The sequence below is a fragment of the Podarcis bocagei genome (assembly GCF_964188305.1).
Source record: "Podarcis bocagei genome assembly, chromosome: 7".
Classification (NCBI taxonomy): Eukaryota; Metazoa; Chordata; class Lepidosauria; order Squamata; family Lacertidae; genus Podarcis; species Podarcis bocagei.
This window is the reverse complement of record NC_138132.1, coordinates 44,660,366-44,680,413: the sequence shown is the minus strand read 5'-3', so window position 1 is coordinate 44,680,413 and position 20,048 is coordinate 44,660,366. Positions and strand designations below refer to the sequence as shown.

Genomic DNA, 20,048 nt, shown 5'->3' with positions numbered 1-20,048 from the left:
CTAGAATTAACACTGGATAAAACTTTATCGCTTTATACTTGCTTAAATAACTTACATGGGTCTGATCTTGTTGCTATTTGCTTGTCTCTCTAGTGGTGGCAAGTGGAGAAAGTGAACCCGATCAAGCTGTATGAAGAAAACAAAGTCATGGCTGGGTTTTCTCTCTTAAACCTGCTTTTCAAACAAGGCCGAAGTGGCCTGATTCAAAATGTAATGGACAAACTCTTAAAACTGTACAACGAGAAGAAGATCAAACCTCTTGTTGATTCACTATGGGCTCTGGAAGAGGTAGGATAATCACTTCTCTTTCATCTTACTCTGATACATTATTTTTTTTAAAAAAATGCATCCCTGAATTAAGATACTTAGGCTGCAATCTTACCTGGTAATAAGATCAACTGAACACTGTGTGACTTACTTCTGAGGACACATGCGTAAGATTGCATTGTTAATTGTTTTCAGGAAATATGACATCTGTGCATATAATTTTGATTCCTCCAAATGAGCTAGTTTGAGAACTGGTGTTTTATATGTTTGCATTTATAATAAATATATGAATCTTTGGCTGGAGATGACTAGGCAGAATAATTCCATTTTGTAGTTCCCTTTTCTGATTCTGAACACTGATTTCTGTGGAAATGCCACTGTTGATATGAGCTTTGACAGATTCTTACTGATTTTCATTTTGTTCAGTATAATCACAGAGACTTCATCTTGTTCAGTATTGTTGCACATGTTGGATGCTTTCACTATGCATGTGCATTGATCTCAGTTTCACTGTGGAGGAATTGGCCTCTACAATCACTTACGGACTCATTGTCCTGCATTCCTATGAATGAAAGAGCTGAGGCTAACAAAGGAGGGATTTAAGCAAAGGCAGTCACACATACAGCATTTTACTTGGAGGTGAGAACCAAGATACCAGTCACAGGAAATGTGAGTTTTGAGAGAGAGGTGAAGAAAGACAGCCAAGGCCATAGCCAGAAGTGTCATGATGCAGGAGGCCTAAGGGGTTGGGGAATTTTGTTTTTTTAAAAAATAATAATTTCTGCAGCAATCGCTGCAGGACAGGCAACACACAAAATCCAGCTAGCCTGATATTCTTTACAATTACCTAGTTGAATCAAATGCCAATGAAATAGCATTTAATTGTTTTCTTATTCATAGGCCAGAAAGGCAGGAACAAGTTTACCATTTAGTAAGCTATCAGGCAGCATTCTGCCTGCACATTTTCCTTATCTCTCTATTAGTAAATGAGCTAGTGCTGGGATCTATTGACCATGTGGTGCTCTAGCTAATTTCAGCCTCTTAAAGACTTCTAGATGCAGCCTAGCTCCACCAACCCAGGCTAAGCATTGGCACCTCCTGAGCATAAAGGGGTATAGGTAGGATTGCCATATTCCCCAAAGTGAAAATCCAGTCAAAGTTGTTGAGCGGCAAACATCTCCCCTCAAAAACTATGTCTTTGGGGAGCATTTTTCTAATAAAATTACCCTAGTTGCCATATGTACGGATTTTCCTGGACATTTTTCTGATTCAGCAAAAATCTGCCCAGGCGCCATTTTGACAGTCCGATTCCCGAACATATGGCAGCCCTAGTATAGGACTTTTTTCCAGCTCACTCTTGCTTGAGCAGCAAAGTCTATGTTAGTTCTAATGTATCTTGCATTTCTGGGCTTGCTTCTTAGTCCTCCGGTTGTCCTCCAGTCCTGCTTCCTGTTTTGCCTTCTGATTCTGTTCATTCTTCAGTCCTGACTACTGGCTTGAACCTGCCGCTTGGTTGCCATTGACTCTTGATTGCCTTTGCATGCCGGCTTCCAGTTCCCGACAGTATGGAGACTGTGATTTTTGAGAGGCTCCCTGTGGCATTCAAGGCACTGTATATCCTAGATAAGAGTCTCCTGGTATTGGGGCAGTGAAGGAAGCATGGATAATGAATACATAACACAGATTCCTGTTAGTGTGACTTGCAAGCAGATGAAAAGCAGATTTCAGACTCTGCTAGAATTCGCAGATTGGATTTGAAAGTAACATATAGGCCTGTAACCAGATGTTGCAGTGAGTCATCACACTGTTGTTCTTCAAGGTTCCAGCTAGCCTCAAACAGGAGCGTTGTAGTTCTGTTCATTTTTAAGGGGGACTGTAAGCAAAGAGACATCTTTCTCATTCTGCTCCCATAAGGCTTTCCCTTGATGCAAGATCATTTGGATTTTATTGTATAGGTAAATAGCAAGGTTGTGGAGAGTAGTGAAGGTAGAAGGCATCTTTCCCCGCTTTCCTTCCAGTTGGGACATCACCGTATGGTGCAGGAAAGAGAGTTTGTGGTTTTCTGCTTAACTCTAATAGCCCATCCAGGATACTTTGTGTAAGCTGCTAGTTCTCATTGCACTGTTTTTGATTCCCCTGCCTAGGTTTTTCTCCATTTAATTTGTGTGTGTGTGTGTGTGTGTGTGTGTGTGTGTGTGTGTGTGTGTGCTTCTGCAAACTTGGAGGGTTCCCCAAGTCTGCTGCTACCTCCCTCTCGTGCATGGATGGTACAGTTTTGGCTACATAAAGTTGGCACTGGGAAACTGAATTCACTTTTGGTGTATATGACACCTTCAGTTGCAGGTGGTACTCTGTGCTAAAATGAGAAATAGCATGTGCTTAGCCCTCTGGTTTACAGTATAAAAGTAAACTCACTGTTAGGGAGAAAGGGAAAGGGGAATGGGAGGCGAATCAGTTGGGAAAAGCCACAGTGAATACTAGTTACTCATTTTTGAGGTGGTAAACCTTAGAATGGGAAAATGATCTATTTGCACAGCAAAAATGTCAACTCCTGGTATGACATTTACTTTAACCATCGTGATAAGAATGAGATACTGAATTAAAGTACAGAAGACATAGATTCAGATTATTTATCCGTTTACACTTCCACAAGCATTACATTCAACAAGAAGGTAAAATAAACACAAAGATAAATCCTTTTGACAGTTTAAAATCTCTGTAGTTACCTTCTGCAGAAGCTTTCCCTAGCTTTGAAGATTAAGAAATCAGTACATACTGATATTATTTTGTTATAGTTTTTATGGTTGATTTCTGTACAGCCTACACAGGATGAGCTACTGAAGACAGATATAGATATACATATAACGTGTGTATTGATCAACTTCTTCCTTGGAATATTGAGTTTTTCTAGCCAAAATTGGAAGCATGTAAACAAAAAATTGAATTGAATGCACGAGCCATAAAACAAATCCAACCCAAACCCTGGGATCATTATATTCTTGCTGATGATTCCAAGCTGTAACATGCTTTACAAATTCCCCACTAGATCATGAGCAGTGAGTAGGCTTGATAAATGAGCTAGGCTGCAATCTCAAACAGATTGTATTTGCATACTTCTCAGGCTAGTGTCAAAATGACAGGATAGAAATCTACCAAATGTTAAATGAATGTTGCCAAACAAATGAGGAGGGACAGGGACGCTGCCATATAAGACTACCAACACAGCTTGTCTTAGCACTATTTACATATTTTAAAGGAGATTGTTGCCCTACCCTGAATCCCCACTTGACATCATTTTTGCCACCATTGAGCAAATAGGTAATGCCCAATGCTAGTCATACTCTGAATAGACCCATTGAAATTAAGGAGATTAATAAATTAATTTACTTCCATTAGTCTACTCTGTGTAAAACTTAAGTGCAACCCTGCATGTTGTCACAGGGATACTTTTTTCAACACTAAGAACCGCATCAACACCATACATTTAAAGCACTATTATACCACTTTAGGCAGTCATGGATTTCCCCCAAATAATCCTGGGAATTGTATTAACAGTGCTGAAAGTTGTTAGGAGATCCCTACAGAGCTGAAATCCCTAGAACTCCCTGGAAAGAGAGGTTGGTTTTTGAACAAAGACGGTTAAAGTTGTATAATAGTGCTTTAAATATATGGTGCAGATGTGGACTATGAATGCACATGCAGCATCATTAAAAATAGGAATTGGAAGAGTGGTTGAAACAGCAGCGGCAGATATGGTGCAAAAAGTGAGTGGTGAATTTACACCTAAATCAAGCCAGAGGGACAACAGACTATGAATGGATTTTCTTGTGATCAAATTAGTCCGAAGGTTTGCAAGCTAAGAGTGATTTTAAACACTGCTATCCACTATGACATTGGGTTCTTTCATTAGAGTTGCCACTGATACTTGAAAATTGACAGCCTTGTGTCCAGGTCTAGGTTTCAGGGTTGGGATTGCTTCCTGAAAAACATGATACATGTTACAGGGGCCTTGAGTGGAAGGAGTTTCTCAAAATAAACTGGAGACACTTTGCCCAAGGAGAGAGCTCTGCTTGTGCAAGGTTGCAATTGTGAGCAGTTCTCCCACTTCCTCAACATCTCCATGCCTCATTCCAGACTCCTCAGGCAGACCCACTGACCCTTTAGAGAAGATTTTCATGTGGTACATGGGACTCTGAAGAGAAAGGCACTGGAAATTCTCCCTCCACAAGTTCCCTTCATCTTGCCACAACTGTGACAACATTCACAGTTTCTGCTGAATGGGAGTCTCAGTCTCATTAGGTAACTAAGCAGGAGGAAATAGCTGCTGTTGATTTTGTGCAGGGGTCTGTCTTGAGCAGTGGTGCCTTTCAACCTACTAGGGGCATTCTTGTTCCAGCCAACCAGCCATGCCTCCCCTTCAAGCACTGATCACTCCAGTAGCGGTGAATGTAGTGGGATGACCCGCCTGATACTGACACCAGTGCTGCCTAGCTGGATGAGTCTGGGCAGAGCTGCAAGGTTAGAGTTGCATGGGTGCATCCGTGGCAAAGCTTAATTGACAGCAGAAATCCCACTTGCTTGCCCAGTCCAAAAGACAGCCCCACTTGCCACACTGAAGTTGTGCCCATCCCATTCCCATATAACGAGGCCCAAGGCATTGTCTCCCTTGTTGAATCATCTTAGCTTGCTTAGCTATACACAGCACTTGTTGTACCTTTAAACCTTCTTTTGCCCATGTACCATGCTGATTTGAGCTTTAAAGGTTTTGGTGGAAACCATACTCCAAATTCAAGTTCTTCATCCTCCAGAGAAAGCCATGGAAAACTGTTGACTTGAGCAAGCACCAGGCAGAGTCCTATGCACAAATGCAGATTCCAGAGCACTAGTACAGAGAAGGACACAGGGTTGTATCCAACTAAGTTCTACTCAGAGTAGTCCCACTGAAATTAATGGGCCTAGGTTAGCAATGTCCATTAATTTCAATGGAAATACTCTGGGTAGAACTAACATTGGTCTTAGGCATGGAAGCTCTTAGGCATGAAAGATATAGAACATGAGCAAGCATGGTCAAATACAGAGCTTTCAGGACCCTAGATAAGTCACTGAACTGATCATCCCGTCCAATCTCTTCTCTGCTCCAAGGATAGCCATCATGTGGCTTTGGACTACATCATATGCTTTGGACTACAACTCCCATTATCACTAGCCATGCTGCTGGGGTTGATGGGAGTTGTGGTTTAAAACACCTGGAGGGAACCACATTGGTGACCCTACAAACTGAACTCTTTTATATCTCCTGGCCCTGACAATCCCTGCTGAGCTTTGTCCATCTCCAAGAGTGGAAAGTCCAGGCCTAGGTCCTGGACCTAAGCACCCCGTTAGGTAACAATTTCCAACTCAAACACTGCTTCTGTTGGTGATCAAAATCTGGGGAGCATGAAGTTTCTAATGAGTAACTCTGTCAAGTCAAGCTCAGGCAGTGCTGTCCTGGGCAGGCTGTGTGTCTTCATTCAGGGGCTTTGGTTTTCAAGGGCCCCTGGTTGTCAACTTCTGGCTTACTTACAGGGTTTGATGCCAAATGCTGGTGCTGGCTGTTCTATGTCTGTGGCTGAGACTTGGCTGCTGGTCAATGTCCAAGTCAAACCAGTTCCAGTGCTGCAAGCTGGTCGCCAGGCATCTTTTTGCCTGCTGGAACATGGACAAATATCACATCTATCAAAGAGCAAGGAATAATCTTGTTCCGTCAGTGGTGGTGAGGGTGGACTAATAACTATATTCATTTGCATTGATTACAGTAGTGGATATTAATTCAATATATCGGCTGCATCATCACAATAAAGTTTACACCATCAAGCCAAATGTTAAAAATAGAAAAGCAATTGCATTAATTGGAGCATTTCTTTTCCAAGGTGCACCTCATCTAGAGCTGAATTAATATAATGCACTCTTCTGTCACTCCTGATATTTCCATGACAGCATTTCCTTTCTCATGCAAATGCATTTATGGACGGGAAAATGCCAGAGAGAGTGGTGCGCTGGCATCCTGTTTTGTCATTTGCCTTGCAGTACTTTACATTCTGCTTGTCATGATATCTCTATTGAGTAAACCTCTGATGCTCAAGGTCTACTAATATGTTTAAATGGTAGATCAATGTTGCCTCTCTCTGCACAAGATAGTCATAATAAATTAAGCCTCTTTCAGAAGGCTGGCAACTGAACTGACCTATAAGTTTAGCATGTTGTGCAGGCAGAACTTTGATGAAGAAAGGAAGAGAAGGGCTAAACTAAGAAGAGGCAGAGAGCAAACCGACAAAAAATCAGTTACAGAAATGAATCTTAGCATCTCCACAAAGAGCAAATTGTCTGCTAGATTCCAAGAAAGTGATACATGCACTTGGCTTGAAGCATCAGTAGCAATTAACAATAATGAGCTTCACTTCTAAATAAATGAGAACAGACCTGGGGGGAGATGCTTCTATCTAAACAGTTTGGCAAAGGCTGTGTTCCCTAAATAACCTTAAGTGAACTGACACATTCCAAATGATCAGAAGCCAGTTTTTAGTGATATCCCCTTTGAGAAGAGGATAAAGCCAGGATGGATGTACTCCTGAATAGAACGGTGCTGTGTGTAGATGAATGGTCAGCAGCTGGTTACCCCTGTACAAAGCCTGGCACTTTGGAGTGTCATCTAAGCTTCCCTGCACAGGAAAATGAGGGGGGTGGCTAAGCAACGACCATGGAAATAGGACTTGGCAACAGGTCATTTTGGAGTCAGAGTAAAGTTGCTTCAGGGCCTTGCCAAACCTGTAGCCAAAACTGAGTTAAGGACTCACCACACTGAGTCTGGTAGGTGGCACCCTGGCATGAAACAAGTCTGATCTTCTTTAACATTTAGTCACCGACAGAGGTATGGTCTTATAGCAAGTGTAGAAGTGAAAATGTTAGCATCCTGATACAAGAGTTCTGTATAGGATGGTACAACCCCAGAGACCCTGTGTCCCTCCCTAGCTTCAATGTACAGGTAACTCGCAGCTTACGTGCATTTAACTTGCGTGCATTCAGCTTTACACGCTTTGTAGTAATAATTATAATGATAATAGTCCTAGACGTATTGTAATTCCTTTGCCTTATTGTAATTCAGACCCAAGATATTTCCCTTCTCTCCTCCACCCCATATCCCTAAATTGCAACATGCAAAGAAAAACACACTACCTTTTTTTAACTGAAAATGCAGTTCCTTATGCCAGGTTGAAAAAAGCCTCACCTTCCAAAATATCATCTTTCTACATACCAGGTTGCTCATTTCTCTCTCTGCCCCCCTTTCAAAGGAAATTCAAATGAGAGACAGGTGGTCCCATGGGTGCAAGCCACCTTAGGTCTGGGCTTGACTCACTTGTGGGTCCTGATTCATCATGGTTGTGACTGAAAGACTGTAAACAAAACAGCGTCAGGAACTTCTTTTTTACATATTTATAGGCTAATGGGGAAACTTGAGAGTTTGCACTCCAATTGTGGGACTATGCAGCTTCTTTTAAATAGCTAAAATTGGTCCCTGAGAGTCCAGGTTTGCCTTCACTAGCAGTTTTTGGTCCTTTTTAAAGAAAATTCTTCATTTCTGGCCTGTTTTTACATTGGCTACCATGGCAACAGACCATTCAGGGGGAAAGGCGTCCTTCTGTACTGAAAGAAAAAGCAAAGGAAAGTGTAGCTACTAGAGGCATTTGCTGTGCAGGGCCAACCCAAGCCTTTTTGCTGCCTGAGGCAATGATAGCACATGCCTCATTCCATGTACAAACCCAACCAAATAGGCAGCTAAATCTTACTAGGGTGTGACAGTGCCCTCCACTGCTCCTGAGAGCAGCAGCCTAGTTTAGGAGAAGGCAAGCCATTCTCTATGGCACACACAGCTCTTCCCCTATCACTTACCTCAGTATCTGCTGCCTGAAGCAGCCACCTTAGTCTACCTAATGGTAGGGCCAGCCCTGTTGATGTGGACAGGGCACCTAAAAACGAACATACTTCATTGTAATGGCAAAAAAATGACACAGCTATCTTTTTAGCCCCTCCTGGTGCTGTACAACTTTAGAATACAAATGTGGAAAGTATCCTATGCCCCCAAAGACCCTATTTACCAGGAATGTGCCTGGTAAATATCTTTTTTTTATAAATGATATTTATTAAAGGTTTAAAAATTACAGAAAAAAGAAAAAAAGAAAAAATTTAACAGGACATACATTACAATACATAAAAAGAAAGACATAGAAAAACAATACAACAATACAGCAAAAAGAAACAATAACACTAAAACACACATCCACTATTCCATATCTTTACCTTTCATTTACTTGTTTCATCGACCTCCTCACACCTCCCTTTTTTGTATTCTAGTTCAATTAATTGTTTCAGCAAATTCTTTCCATCTTTCTCAATTTTTGTTCTATAATTTATCTTAACGGTCCAACCTTAAATTTTTCATTTTGGCCCATTATCAATCAGCTTAATTCTTTATTACATTTCTGCTAAAACCATATAACTTCATTCCAGCATCCTTCTAACATTCATTAATTTTGCAATGTTTTTGTAAATATACTTTAAATTTTTTCCAATCTTCTTCCACCGACTCTTCTCCCTGGTCTCGGATTCTGCCAGTCATTTCCGCCAGTTCCATGTAGTCCATCAGCCTCATCTGCCATTCTTCCCTGGTGGGTAGATCTTGTGTCTTCCAGTACTTTGCGATAAGTATTCTTGCTGCTGTTGTGGCGTACATAAATCTTTCCTTGGCACCAATTGGCCGACCATGCCCAGGAGAAAGGCCTCTGGTTTCTTCAGGAAGGTATATTTAAATAACTTTTTCATTTCATTATAGATCATCTCCCAGAATGCCTTAATCTTTGGGCATGTCCACCAAAGGTGAAAGAATGTGCCTTCAGTTTCATTACATTTCCAGCATTTATTATCGGGCAGATGATAGATTTTTGCAAGCTTGACTGGTGTTATGTACCACCTATAGATCATTTTCATTCAATTCTCTTTTAAGGCATTACATGCCGTAAACTTCATACCAGTGGTCCATAACTGTTCCCAGTCAGCCATCATAATATTATGTCCAACATCTTGTGCCCATTTAATCATAGCAGATTTCACCGTTTCATCTTGAGTATTCCATTTCAACAGCAAGTTATACATTCTTGACAATAGGGTCTAACAATTCTGTTTCCAATTTTGATTTTTCTACCTGGAAGCCTAATTTTTTGTCCAAATTATATGCCTCCATTATTTGATAATAATGGAGCCAATCTCGTACTCTGTTTTTTAATTTTTCAAAGCTCTGCAATTTTAATCTGTCACCCTCTTGTTCCAAAATTTCCCAATACTTCGGCCATTTGGCCTCCATATTGAGTTTTTTCTGAGCCTTTGCTTCCATTGGTGACAACCATCTTGGGGTTTTATTTTCTAACAAGTCCTTGTATCTTATCCAAACATTAAACAGTGCTTTTCTGACAATATGGTTTTTAAACGCTTTATGTGCTTTAAGCTTGTCATACCACAGATATGCATGCCAACCAAATACATTGTGCCTGGTAAATATCTGGTCCTATTTTGCAACCATTTTGTAAGCTTCTTCAAGGATGTCTTGTTATGTTTAAAATATTGCATTCCTAGAGGTTATCCAATTTAGGGTTCCTTCAATCTCTGGGTGGCACACTAGTAAAAAAGAAATAATAGCCATTGCATTTCTTACCATCTTCTCCCCAGGCTAGTTTATACACACTCTTGCACGCCTCTCTATCCTTCATCCAGTCAAGCACGAAGCATTGTCAGTCTGGCAAGAACACTCAAGGAAGATGAGAAGCAATGTCAGTGCAGGGTGAAGCCTGAGGAAAGAGGTTGGGGTTGGGGTGTGGCATTAGGAGAGTCCTAGGGCTAAATAGAGAGACCCAGAGATTTGCATTTGGACCCAAGATGAGGTTCCCTACCCATGTTTAATGTGGCATTCACATGAAGGACTAGTCTAGTCCTTAGTAAAGGGTAGGGGCAGCTTTACTTTACTATGCATGCATATAAATGCATTCTAGTCCAGCACTTCATCATCCAGTGGCCAATCAGATGCTTGATACTGACCCAGAAACTCCAGCGGGTGCAGAATGCTGCAGCGAGACTCCTTATGGGGTCCTTGCCACGGGATCACATTCACCCAGTGCTATACCAGCTGCACTGGCTCCCGGTGGAGTACAGGATCAGGTTTAAGGTGCTGGTTAAAACCTTTAAAGCCCTATACGGCCTAGGACCCTCTTACCTATGGGACTGCCTCTCCTGGTATGTCCCACAGAAGACCTTACAGTCTTCAAACAAAAACATCTTGGAGGTTCCAGGCCACAGGGAGGTTAGGCTGGCCTCAACCAGAGCCAGGGCCTTTTTGGCTGTGGCTCCAATCTGGTGGAATGCTCTGTCACAAGACACTAGTGCCCTGCGGGACTTGACATCTTTCCACAGGGCCTGCAAGACAGAGCTGTTCCACCAGGCCTTTGGCTAAGGCACAGCCCAATGGTTGCCATTCATTTGATTTTGAATTGACTGTAGAATGAATTGATTTTAGAATTCTGTATTACTTTTACTGTTGTTAGCCACTCTGAGCCCGGCTTCGGCTGGGGAGGGCGGGATATAAATAAGAAATTTTATTTATTTATTTATTTATTTATTTATTTATTTATTTATTTATTTGAAGCCCACAAGCAGGACATGAGTGCAGCAATGCTCTCCCTGCTTGCAATTCCCAGAAGGTATGCAGAGACATACTGCCTCTGACCATGGAGGCGGAACATAGCCATTAATAGCCTTATCATCAATGAATTTGTCTAATCCTCTCTCAAAGCCTTCCAAGTCAGTGGTCATCACTTCTCACTCTCTCCTTTAGGTTGCAAGCCTGCAACAGGGCCCTTGGCCTTTTAAACATTCTATGCAGTTCCTTGTGACATCAAATGTTTGTGATTTATTTATTTTAAACTCTAAACCATCATACCCCTCATCTGGACCGAGGAATGCCCTAAGCACCGGTATTTTACTAAGGTAACATTGAGGCTCTGATAAACCAGACAAATCAACAGTGATAATGAAAACCATTAGGGGTGATGGCACCACTGAAAGGTTACAATATTGAAAGTGTTGCTTAAGAGCTATCCGTGCTAAAATATGCCATATCTGGAGATGCCTGGCATTGAACTTGTGACCTTCCACATGCAAGTAGATGCACTACCACAGAGCTACATACCTTCCCACCTTTGCCTGGAGCACCTTTACATGCAGAGGCCTCCTTTATATGCACCCAATGTGCAGTCACCAGAGGCTGGGGGGAATGGTGATTAGTGACCCCACTCTCCTATGTGTGTTCAGTAAATGTATAGGAGCTGCAAATACACCCTATGGTGACTAATAGTGCACCTCTGAATGCAAAATAGACACATTTTTGTCTGGATTTATCCTGTCATAAATCTGGGCAAGATCTGCATCAGTTACCTCTGCCACTTGTGTTGCCAAAGTAACTCTGACGCTAAAAGCTTGTATTTGTAGACCACATGACCTGTAACCATGGAGATCTCATCCCTGTGATTCGTCACAACGTGATTTAGCTGCTTGTTCCTTAGCAGCACCGGGGCAAGGCAGATGGGGAAAGGAATTAATTAGAGATGGGGAATTTATCTTTTTGCAGTGTAACTGACCAGTGGCTTAAATCTGTCCTCCAACGATGCTCAACTTGTATTAGTAGAAAAAGCTACCCACAATCCATCAAGGTTCTATAACAGAAACAGCATGAGCTAGGGACTGGAGGATACTGCTAATATCCTGTTGGGGTGTGTTAAACATGACAAGGGTTTGACCTAGGAATATGTGAAACTCCATTTAGAAATGTCCTCTGTGATGCTTTACATACAGCTGTGGAGCATGCCAGGGGCAAGAAGCACTGGGAAAAGCATTGCAGAGGTGAGGGACAAGGAACACTCGGAAATTAGCAGTGTGTTTGTTTGTTTAGTGCCATCACCACAGTACTTCAGAGCTCAAGAAAGCAGCTCCTTGCCACAAGGAGCTTACCATCTAAAAATTGGTATGGGAAAAACAATATGAGAAAGAAGGCAGGGGCAAATAAGGAAGCAATAGGTATTTGTTTCAACCTGTCTGTTGAGCATTCATTCTGATTTTGTTGCAGGAAGGTTAGATGTCATTGCATCAAAACGAGCAGTATCCTACACTTTTCAATGCATTCTCCCATCACTTTCCTTATCACAAAAAGTCCCACCATTTGGGGAAGCAAGTTTGTTGCACATGACCTCCCAATCCACTATCATTGAGCAACCTGGATTTGCCGTCCCCAAAACAATGCCCTCAGTCTGGAAGCACCCTCAGTTGCCCATGCGTAGGCTTCTCGATCACAATAAGGCATGAGAGATGGGCGATTGTGCAAAGGCTTTGTGGGTTTTGAAGAGGGATGTGAAGGAAGGAGGCAGTTCCAAGCATGCAATAGCAAAGGAGTAAAATCAGAGCCTTTTGAAGAAGTAAGAATCCTTCAGATGGTAGAGGGTGGTGGAGCTGGAGCAGCAAAGATCATGAGACAGATGCCAGAGAAGGGAGGAGAGAATGAAGACCTCTCTTTCCCTTTCTCCATCCCTCTGTTGCAAATGATAGACCAGCAGCAAAGGTATGTGGGTGAGAAAAGGCAGGAGAAGAAGCAGGAGGCTGTATGCTCCCAGGCAGAACCAGAAGAGTGCTTGCTTTCCCCCCTCTTCCCTCCAGCCTTTTTTCTTGTGGGTCATGTAGTTTAGACAGGCAGGAACTCTCTTGTTTTAACTTATGGTATGTAAGACTCTTTGGGAGTCTTTTTGGCTAAAAAGCAGGGTACAAACGCAATAAGTAAATAAATAGTACTGGGCTATCTCCAACAACTGCAGAGATGGAGGCTGAAGGATAGGGGCTTCCCTAGTGTGATTGTGGCAAATAGCTCATACTCTTTGCTGCTACACTGTCACCAGACAGGGAGTGTGGTGCAGTGGTTAGTGTCAGTCTTGGCTGGGTTCAGATCTCCACAAAGCTTACTGAGTAACTTTGGGTTCAGTCACCCTATCTCTGCCAAAAGTACTACATAGGGTGATTGCAAAGATAAAAGTCAGCAGTGGTGGTAATAAAAGTTGGGGAAATTGTGGAATAAAAATGCAGTAAATAGTACCCACTCTCTTATATCAGGTTCTGCATTTTCTGCTCACACAGAAGCCAAATAGCCATTGATTATTATGCAGCAGTTCATCAGGAGTAGGAGAATTCCCTACAGTGCACATTTCTTAGATCCAGCAGAGCAAGAAAAGGAGGTCTGTATCTCCATGTCTGCAGAATACAATGGTCTCCTTAACTTAGGTGGAGAAAATTTTAAACATCACAGTAGATAATGTTGCATTAAACGCGGGTGTCAGCGTTGGTTTTAAAATGCAACCAGCTCTGGAGATACAAAAGCAACCAGTATTGCTGGAACAGGGCCTAATGACCAGATGTTACATTATATGTGAGACTAGCATTTTATCCACCAGTGTGGGTGAAATGCTTCTTTCTTCTCTTTGGTATGGTGTGTTGCAATAATGATTCATTCGGTGTTGTGGCTGTGTTTTCTGCTACATTTGGCTATGAGTTTCTTTCCATACGCCTCTGAAGATCTATCAAACCATGCACGAATGTTTGTGTTTAGTCTTTACTAAAAAGCAGCTACAGAGGGAGGGAGCTATCTGACCAAGCATTGGTGGAGGGCATTGATCCAGTTACTGTCAATGAGCTGCAAAGCAGAAGGCATGCGGACATAATATAGGTGCCTGTATCTTTCCCCCTCGGTGACTAATAGCAAGACTTCCCAGGTGAGCAGTTGGATGGGGGACCATGGAAAAGATTGGCAACTCTTGCCACCTCTATATCATGGCCTTGATCTAACTCATGGTCAGAATACAGCCTGACAAAGACCTCTACGTAGAACTATTATGAAGAAGAGGCAAGGGCCCCACAGGGAATCCCAATACAACTGGGACCTAGAAAGGCCCCTTATACTCCTTAGGCAGCCCAAAATACCTAGCAACAATGGAAGCTGCTCTATACTGAGTCAGACTACTGACGCATCTAGCTCAGTATTGTCTACACCAGAGGTGGGGGAACTTTGGCCCTCTAGATGTTGTAGTTTTGTTGGACTGCAACTCCCATCGTCCTTGACCATTAGCACGCTGCCTGGGTCTGATGGGAGTTGGGACCTACCAACATTTGAAGGGCCATATGTTCCCCATCTGTGGCCTACACTCACTGGCAATGGCAATCTGTGATTTCAGATAGGCGATGTTCCCAGCTCTACCTGCAGATGCTGAGGATTGAATGCTTCCTCTGTGGATCCACATCCTTAGTGTAATGGTATTATGGACAGAAACTTCACAAACTGCTCTTCCCTTTTCCCGCTTCCATATGCAGCATATAAACCAGCTGTAAGAAATGCAGGTAATGCCTCCAATTGCAATGTGGCACGTGAACCAGTCCTGAGAGGGCAGTACTTTTCAAACTGAGAAATGAAACACAAGGCAATTAAGTGTTATTGTATCCCACTTGAGTCAGAACTCTTTAAACATTTACTCGGTGCATATGGGGGCTGGTAAATTGTTTCAGTTAGACACTAATGACTTCGTGCTTTTTGAGAAATTCCAAATGAACCTGAAATTGGAAATGGTGGATGGGAGTCTCAGCAGTCTTTATTCAGCTGAGCAATAGAGGTGGCAAAGTACACGGGGGGGGGGGAGGAGGAAAGGGTTGGACTGGAAGGATTCACCAAGCTGCTTTCTGTTCTCGAGTCCAGACCAGCTTCATTTTACTGGCACCTTCATTGCTGATTTGTTCCTTCTGGACCACTTATCCCCACTTGGCCTTGAAGCTCACTGGGTGACCTCAGGCCAGTCACTGCCTCTCAGCCAAAGTGACACCACAGGGTTGTTGTGAGGATTAAATGAGGAGGGGAGAAACCATGTTCTTGGAAGAAAAAAGTGGGATATAAATGCAATAAACATATAAAATAAATCATTTACACAGTTATTTCATAAAATAACTGCTTGATCTACACAGTTTGATTGTAAAAAACAAACAAACCTCAAAGTGATTAAAAATAGCTAACTAACACACCTTTTAGCAACTGGTATTGTGTTCACAGGGTCTAAAAGCATGAAGGGGGACAGGCATATGCCTGCAACCCCCAGACCTACACGGATATGCCAGGGATTGAAATTGGGGCCTTTGCAATACAAAGCAGCTTCTCTTCCACTGAGCTGTAGCCCTTAAGTAGGGTGGTCTGTTGTAAAAGAGGACAGGGTCCTTGCAATTTTAAGTTGTGTAAAGAAAGAAATAAGTTACGAAAGCAAGAGCAAGGAGCCTGCACAGCAGAGGGTACAGCAATGCTTTGCACCAAATATTTTCATACTTTTTCAGTATTTTTATTTGGCATATATGTTGCTCACAGTCAAGAGAAAAGCAAGGGGAGTCAACATGGTGCCCTTCAATGGCCTGGGATGACTAGATTTTCTGTCGAAAAGCAGCTGAACTTCCCTTGGAGTAAAGTAACCACAATGAACACTTGTAGATTACACTGCTTTTTCAAAATAGGGAGACAGAGAAAGAATACTGGACATATCCAAAAGTGGGTCTTTAAACTTGGCTAATTCTCTTGCTGCTCTCTACAACAAAACTATTTTTCTGTCCCCTAGAAATCTGATACAGCTCCATCTATGCATACAATTTCTTTTTTACAGTTCTCTCCTAACTCCCTCCATCTGCATTCAATACACAGAGCAGCCTTATTTTTATATATTAAAAATTGGAATCATATTGTTTTCTTTCCCAGCACCTGTTGCTCAAATTATGGAGAATTTGCCTATAAGCACACCTTGAGCTTTTCCCCAGAGGGTTAAACCTGATACTGTGTACGAGAGAAAAATGCAAGGGAGGCTTATTTCCTTCCACTGAGCATGAGATATGGGCATGCAGCAACTACTTTAATCACCATTTTTTGGCTGCCAGCCCAAAACCACATATTTGTGAGTAGTCCATTACTTTTCTTTTTCTTTTGGCAAAGAAATAGATCCAGGATTTGGGTGATAAGTCTCACCTAGCAGTCTAACATGCTTGCTCAGTCATTCAGATCTGGAACTATTTCCAGCTTTGGTACAGCAAACCCTTATAGTTTGCTAAGAAATTCTAAATGGCTTTATTTGCTGTTAAAAAGCTTGCAAAATAAGTGATTGGCAAGGATCCCTTGATAAGTATTAGTGGTCCAGTGAGGATGTGGTGTAGCAGCTACACCGCAGTTTAGTGTGAGGAGAATGGGTGAGACTTGAACTTGTGCACTCCATTCCTGGCGTAGCTGCAAGAAGAAATTTTTTTACTTCCAGTTTCCATTTACCACATCTTACATTATTTGTACCCAACAAACTGTGGTTAATCTTAACACTGGTTTGTTTGAAACAAGCAAACTGCAAATCATGGGTTAGGAAGGTGGATTGTTTTAGCAATTGGGATCCTCTTAAGGAAGGGTCCTGCTTGCGTGCAGGGCTTGAAGGACCCCTCTATGCCCGGCTCTTTCTTCTATTGGTCCCACAATCAGGCCACTTCTAGGCAGCCAATCAGGCTGCTTGACATGAACGTGAGGGATATAAATTGGCAGCAGGACGCATCACTCTCACTTGCTTCCCACCGCCGAAGACCCGCCCTCCCGCCCTTTTCTGCGTCGGTGGCCTGGCCTTGCTTGGGACTTTGGTTGGTCACCTGTTTTGCAGCAGGGGCCTGGTAGGAATTTTTCCACTTGGCAAATTGGCAGTGGCCATTTGGTTTTCGCCTACCTCCCAGCAATTGTCACAACTTTGTAAGGTTTGGCGGTTAGGCATTGACTCTGTGGGGGATGTGGGAGGGGAGGTGCGGCCATCACCTGACCCTCCATGAAAAAGGGTATTCCGTTAAAGGAATCCAGGGGTCCTGGATCTCATCCGAAGTCCACTTGAGGGGCTAGGGCCATGCCAGGACCACGGGAACATTGGGGTGTGCTTCCATTGATCTACATTGTTGTAGCTCCCTCGTTGGGTTACCCTTCTAGACTCCCTGCGAGGCGGGCAGGAGTCAGTTATAGTTCGTCAATGCCTAAGCCAATACCGCTCACTTTGTGTAATTCAATAAAGTTGTGGCCTAAATTTTGCCAGGCAACCTTAATCTTAAATATGTATCTGTGTGAATTCTTTTACGGGGGGGGGGTGTCCTGAGGCCCTCGAGACGCAAACCATGTTTAAGTTTATGATATTACGTATTGTATCTTTTTCTGTGCTGTAAGTCGCTTGGAGACCTCCAGGTGGCAAGCAAATAAGTTTAAGAAAAAACTAAAAGAAATTTAGTGAGGTACTTTTCAAAAGCTTTTTTGTTATTCTTAAATACACAGTACACATGCTGCTTTTGCTTCAGCGAAACTTGTTCTATATGCTTGGTAATTCTATCTTAAATCATACTTTCCACCAATTTCCCCAGAACATCCATTAAGCTAACCAGTCTGTAATTTCCCAGATCCCCACTGGATCTCTTTAAAAAAAATAGTTTTATGGCCCTCAGAAATAGAGACTTATATTAGGTAGGAGTTCTGTATTTTCATCATAAGATTAGCAATTTCACATTTGAGGATTGTAGTCTTAATATTCAATATTCTCTTTTAACACTTGGTTGAATGGGTTAATTTTTATTATCACTAATGTACTGCACACCTTTCTCATCTGATTTTTGGTACTTCAGCATATTCTCATTGGGCCACTCTGAGCCCGGCCTTGGCTGGGGAGGGCGGGGTAAAAATAAAAATTATTATTATTATTAAAGATTCGAGTTCGTTTGTATTTGCGTCATGAAATATGCTTGTATTCAAAGGTGAACTGTTTGTTTGTTTGTTTGTTTGTTTGTTTGTTTGTTTGTGTGCATCACAAAGGGGATATAACTTGGGCATTTGCTACCTTATAGGTGAAAGAAGCAATGCAAAGAATCCATGACAGAGGCAACATAGGAAAATTAATTTTGGATGTGGAGAAAACACCAACTCCATTGGTAAGTGAAAATAAGTTTTAGGCAGTGGTGACTAATTTCTTTTTTGGACAGATGGTCACATTCACTATTGTTGAACCCTCTGGGAGGCATACTGCAGCAGTGGGTGTTGCCCAAAATGGGCGTAGCTCCCTATTTGTGGAATGCTCTCTTGACCAATTCTGTGCCTGGTTCCATGAGGTTTTGTCATCTCTTAACAATGCATTTAGAGGGTTGGACAGCATCCATTTCTCCACCCATTTCTGGGAGGGGAGTTCTTTCAATTGTTCCAAATGGAAGGCAAATTAGAGCTCGCATAAGTTTCTTTCTGGCTTTGGGGTGTATTGGGAGAATGGGAAGTGTTGGATCAGTTCCTTTCCCTACACTGTTTTCAGTCTTACTAGCATCAGCACTCTGACAATCAGCAGGACAAGGGCCATAGAAGTTCCTGCTGCTACAGGGAAGTGTGTGATGGCCTGGGATTCCGATTCGGAGGATGAAACAGAGGAATCCCAGCCTGCACAGGAGTCCCCGCCCCCAGGGCCGGCTGAACTGGGGCAAGGCCTAGAGGCTGAAGAGCTTGCACCTGTGGCAGTGCAGCAGGAGCTGGCCCCAGGTGAAGTCCTCCTGGCCCCAGAGGAGCCTGATGACTCAGTGGCCACAGGTGAGCCTCCTCCAGGGCCCAGTAACCCTTCGGCCTCTCCTGATCTGCAGAGGCTTAGGGCAGAGAGGCGAAGGGAACTAATTGCCCCCAGGAGGAGTGCTCGCCTTAAGGCCAGAGTAGGCGGGGCTCCTGGGGGTCGGGACCGCCCCTGACCTTAGAAGAGGATAAAAGCCCACTCATCCCGGCCCCAGGTTGTGGGAGCAACGTCGTTGTTGGCTTCGGACCTTCCTGTGATCCTGATCCTTGCTCGGCCTCCTGTTCCTGACTAACCGGTACTCCTGTTCCCTGCTCGGCTTCCTGTTCCTGACTATCCAGTACTCCTGTTCCCTGCTCGGCCTCCTGTTCCCAACCATCCGGTGTTCCTGTTACCTGCTCAGCCGTCTGTTCCAGCGTTCCTGTTCCCCGCCCGTCTCTCTGCATCGGACCTCGCCCCGCTTCGTGTGGACTCTGCTACAGTCACGGTACCTTACCCCCGGGACCAGCACAGTTTGCTCCCGCCACACCCGCACTCCCCCTTCGTAGGGGTGCGTTCGGGAAGAGCCAGAGGCCATGGAGGACCAGGCGGCTGCACTGGTGACTTTGGCCCAGGAGAACCAGGCCTTAACTCACACCGTGCAGCAGCTCAGTGACGCGGTCGTGGCACTTCAGCAACGCTTAGAAGCCCTACCGGCTCCTGGGGCCGACGCCCCGACTCCTGGCAAGTACCCAGTGGCTTTGCCTGAGAAATTTGATGGAGCCCCGGCCAGCTTTCCTATGTTCCTGGCCCAGGCCAAGCTATATATTCAGGGGCGAGCCCGGAACTTTCCTGACGACCGTACCAAGGTGCACTTTTTGATTAGTTTGTTAAAGGACCAGGCGGCCAAGTGGGCGTTGCCGCTACTCAGGCAAGACTCCCCCTTGCTGGCAGACTATACGGGGTTTTGCAATCGTTTGGAGGCCGCGTTCGGCAACCCCCAGAAAGGGAGTCAAGCCAACCGGGCGATTCGGCGGTTGAGACAGGGCAAGTCCACGGTGG

At 43.5% G+C, this 20,048-nt stretch overlaps 1 protein-coding gene across 1 annotated transcript in view; it reads left to right on the top strand.

The window, feature by feature from the left end:
- Positions 1–20,048, top strand: part of VAT1L (vesicle amine transport 1 like) — a 58,368-nt gene that overhangs the window by 24,982 nt on the left and 13,338 nt on the right. The window contains exons 7-8 of the mRNA XM_081202725.1: positions 94–288; positions 18,310–18,393. Coding sequence (XP_081058851.1) covers positions 94–288; positions 18,310–18,393 — 279 coding nt within the window. The remainder of the gene's footprint in view (positions 1–93; positions 289–18,309; positions 18,394–20,048) is intronic.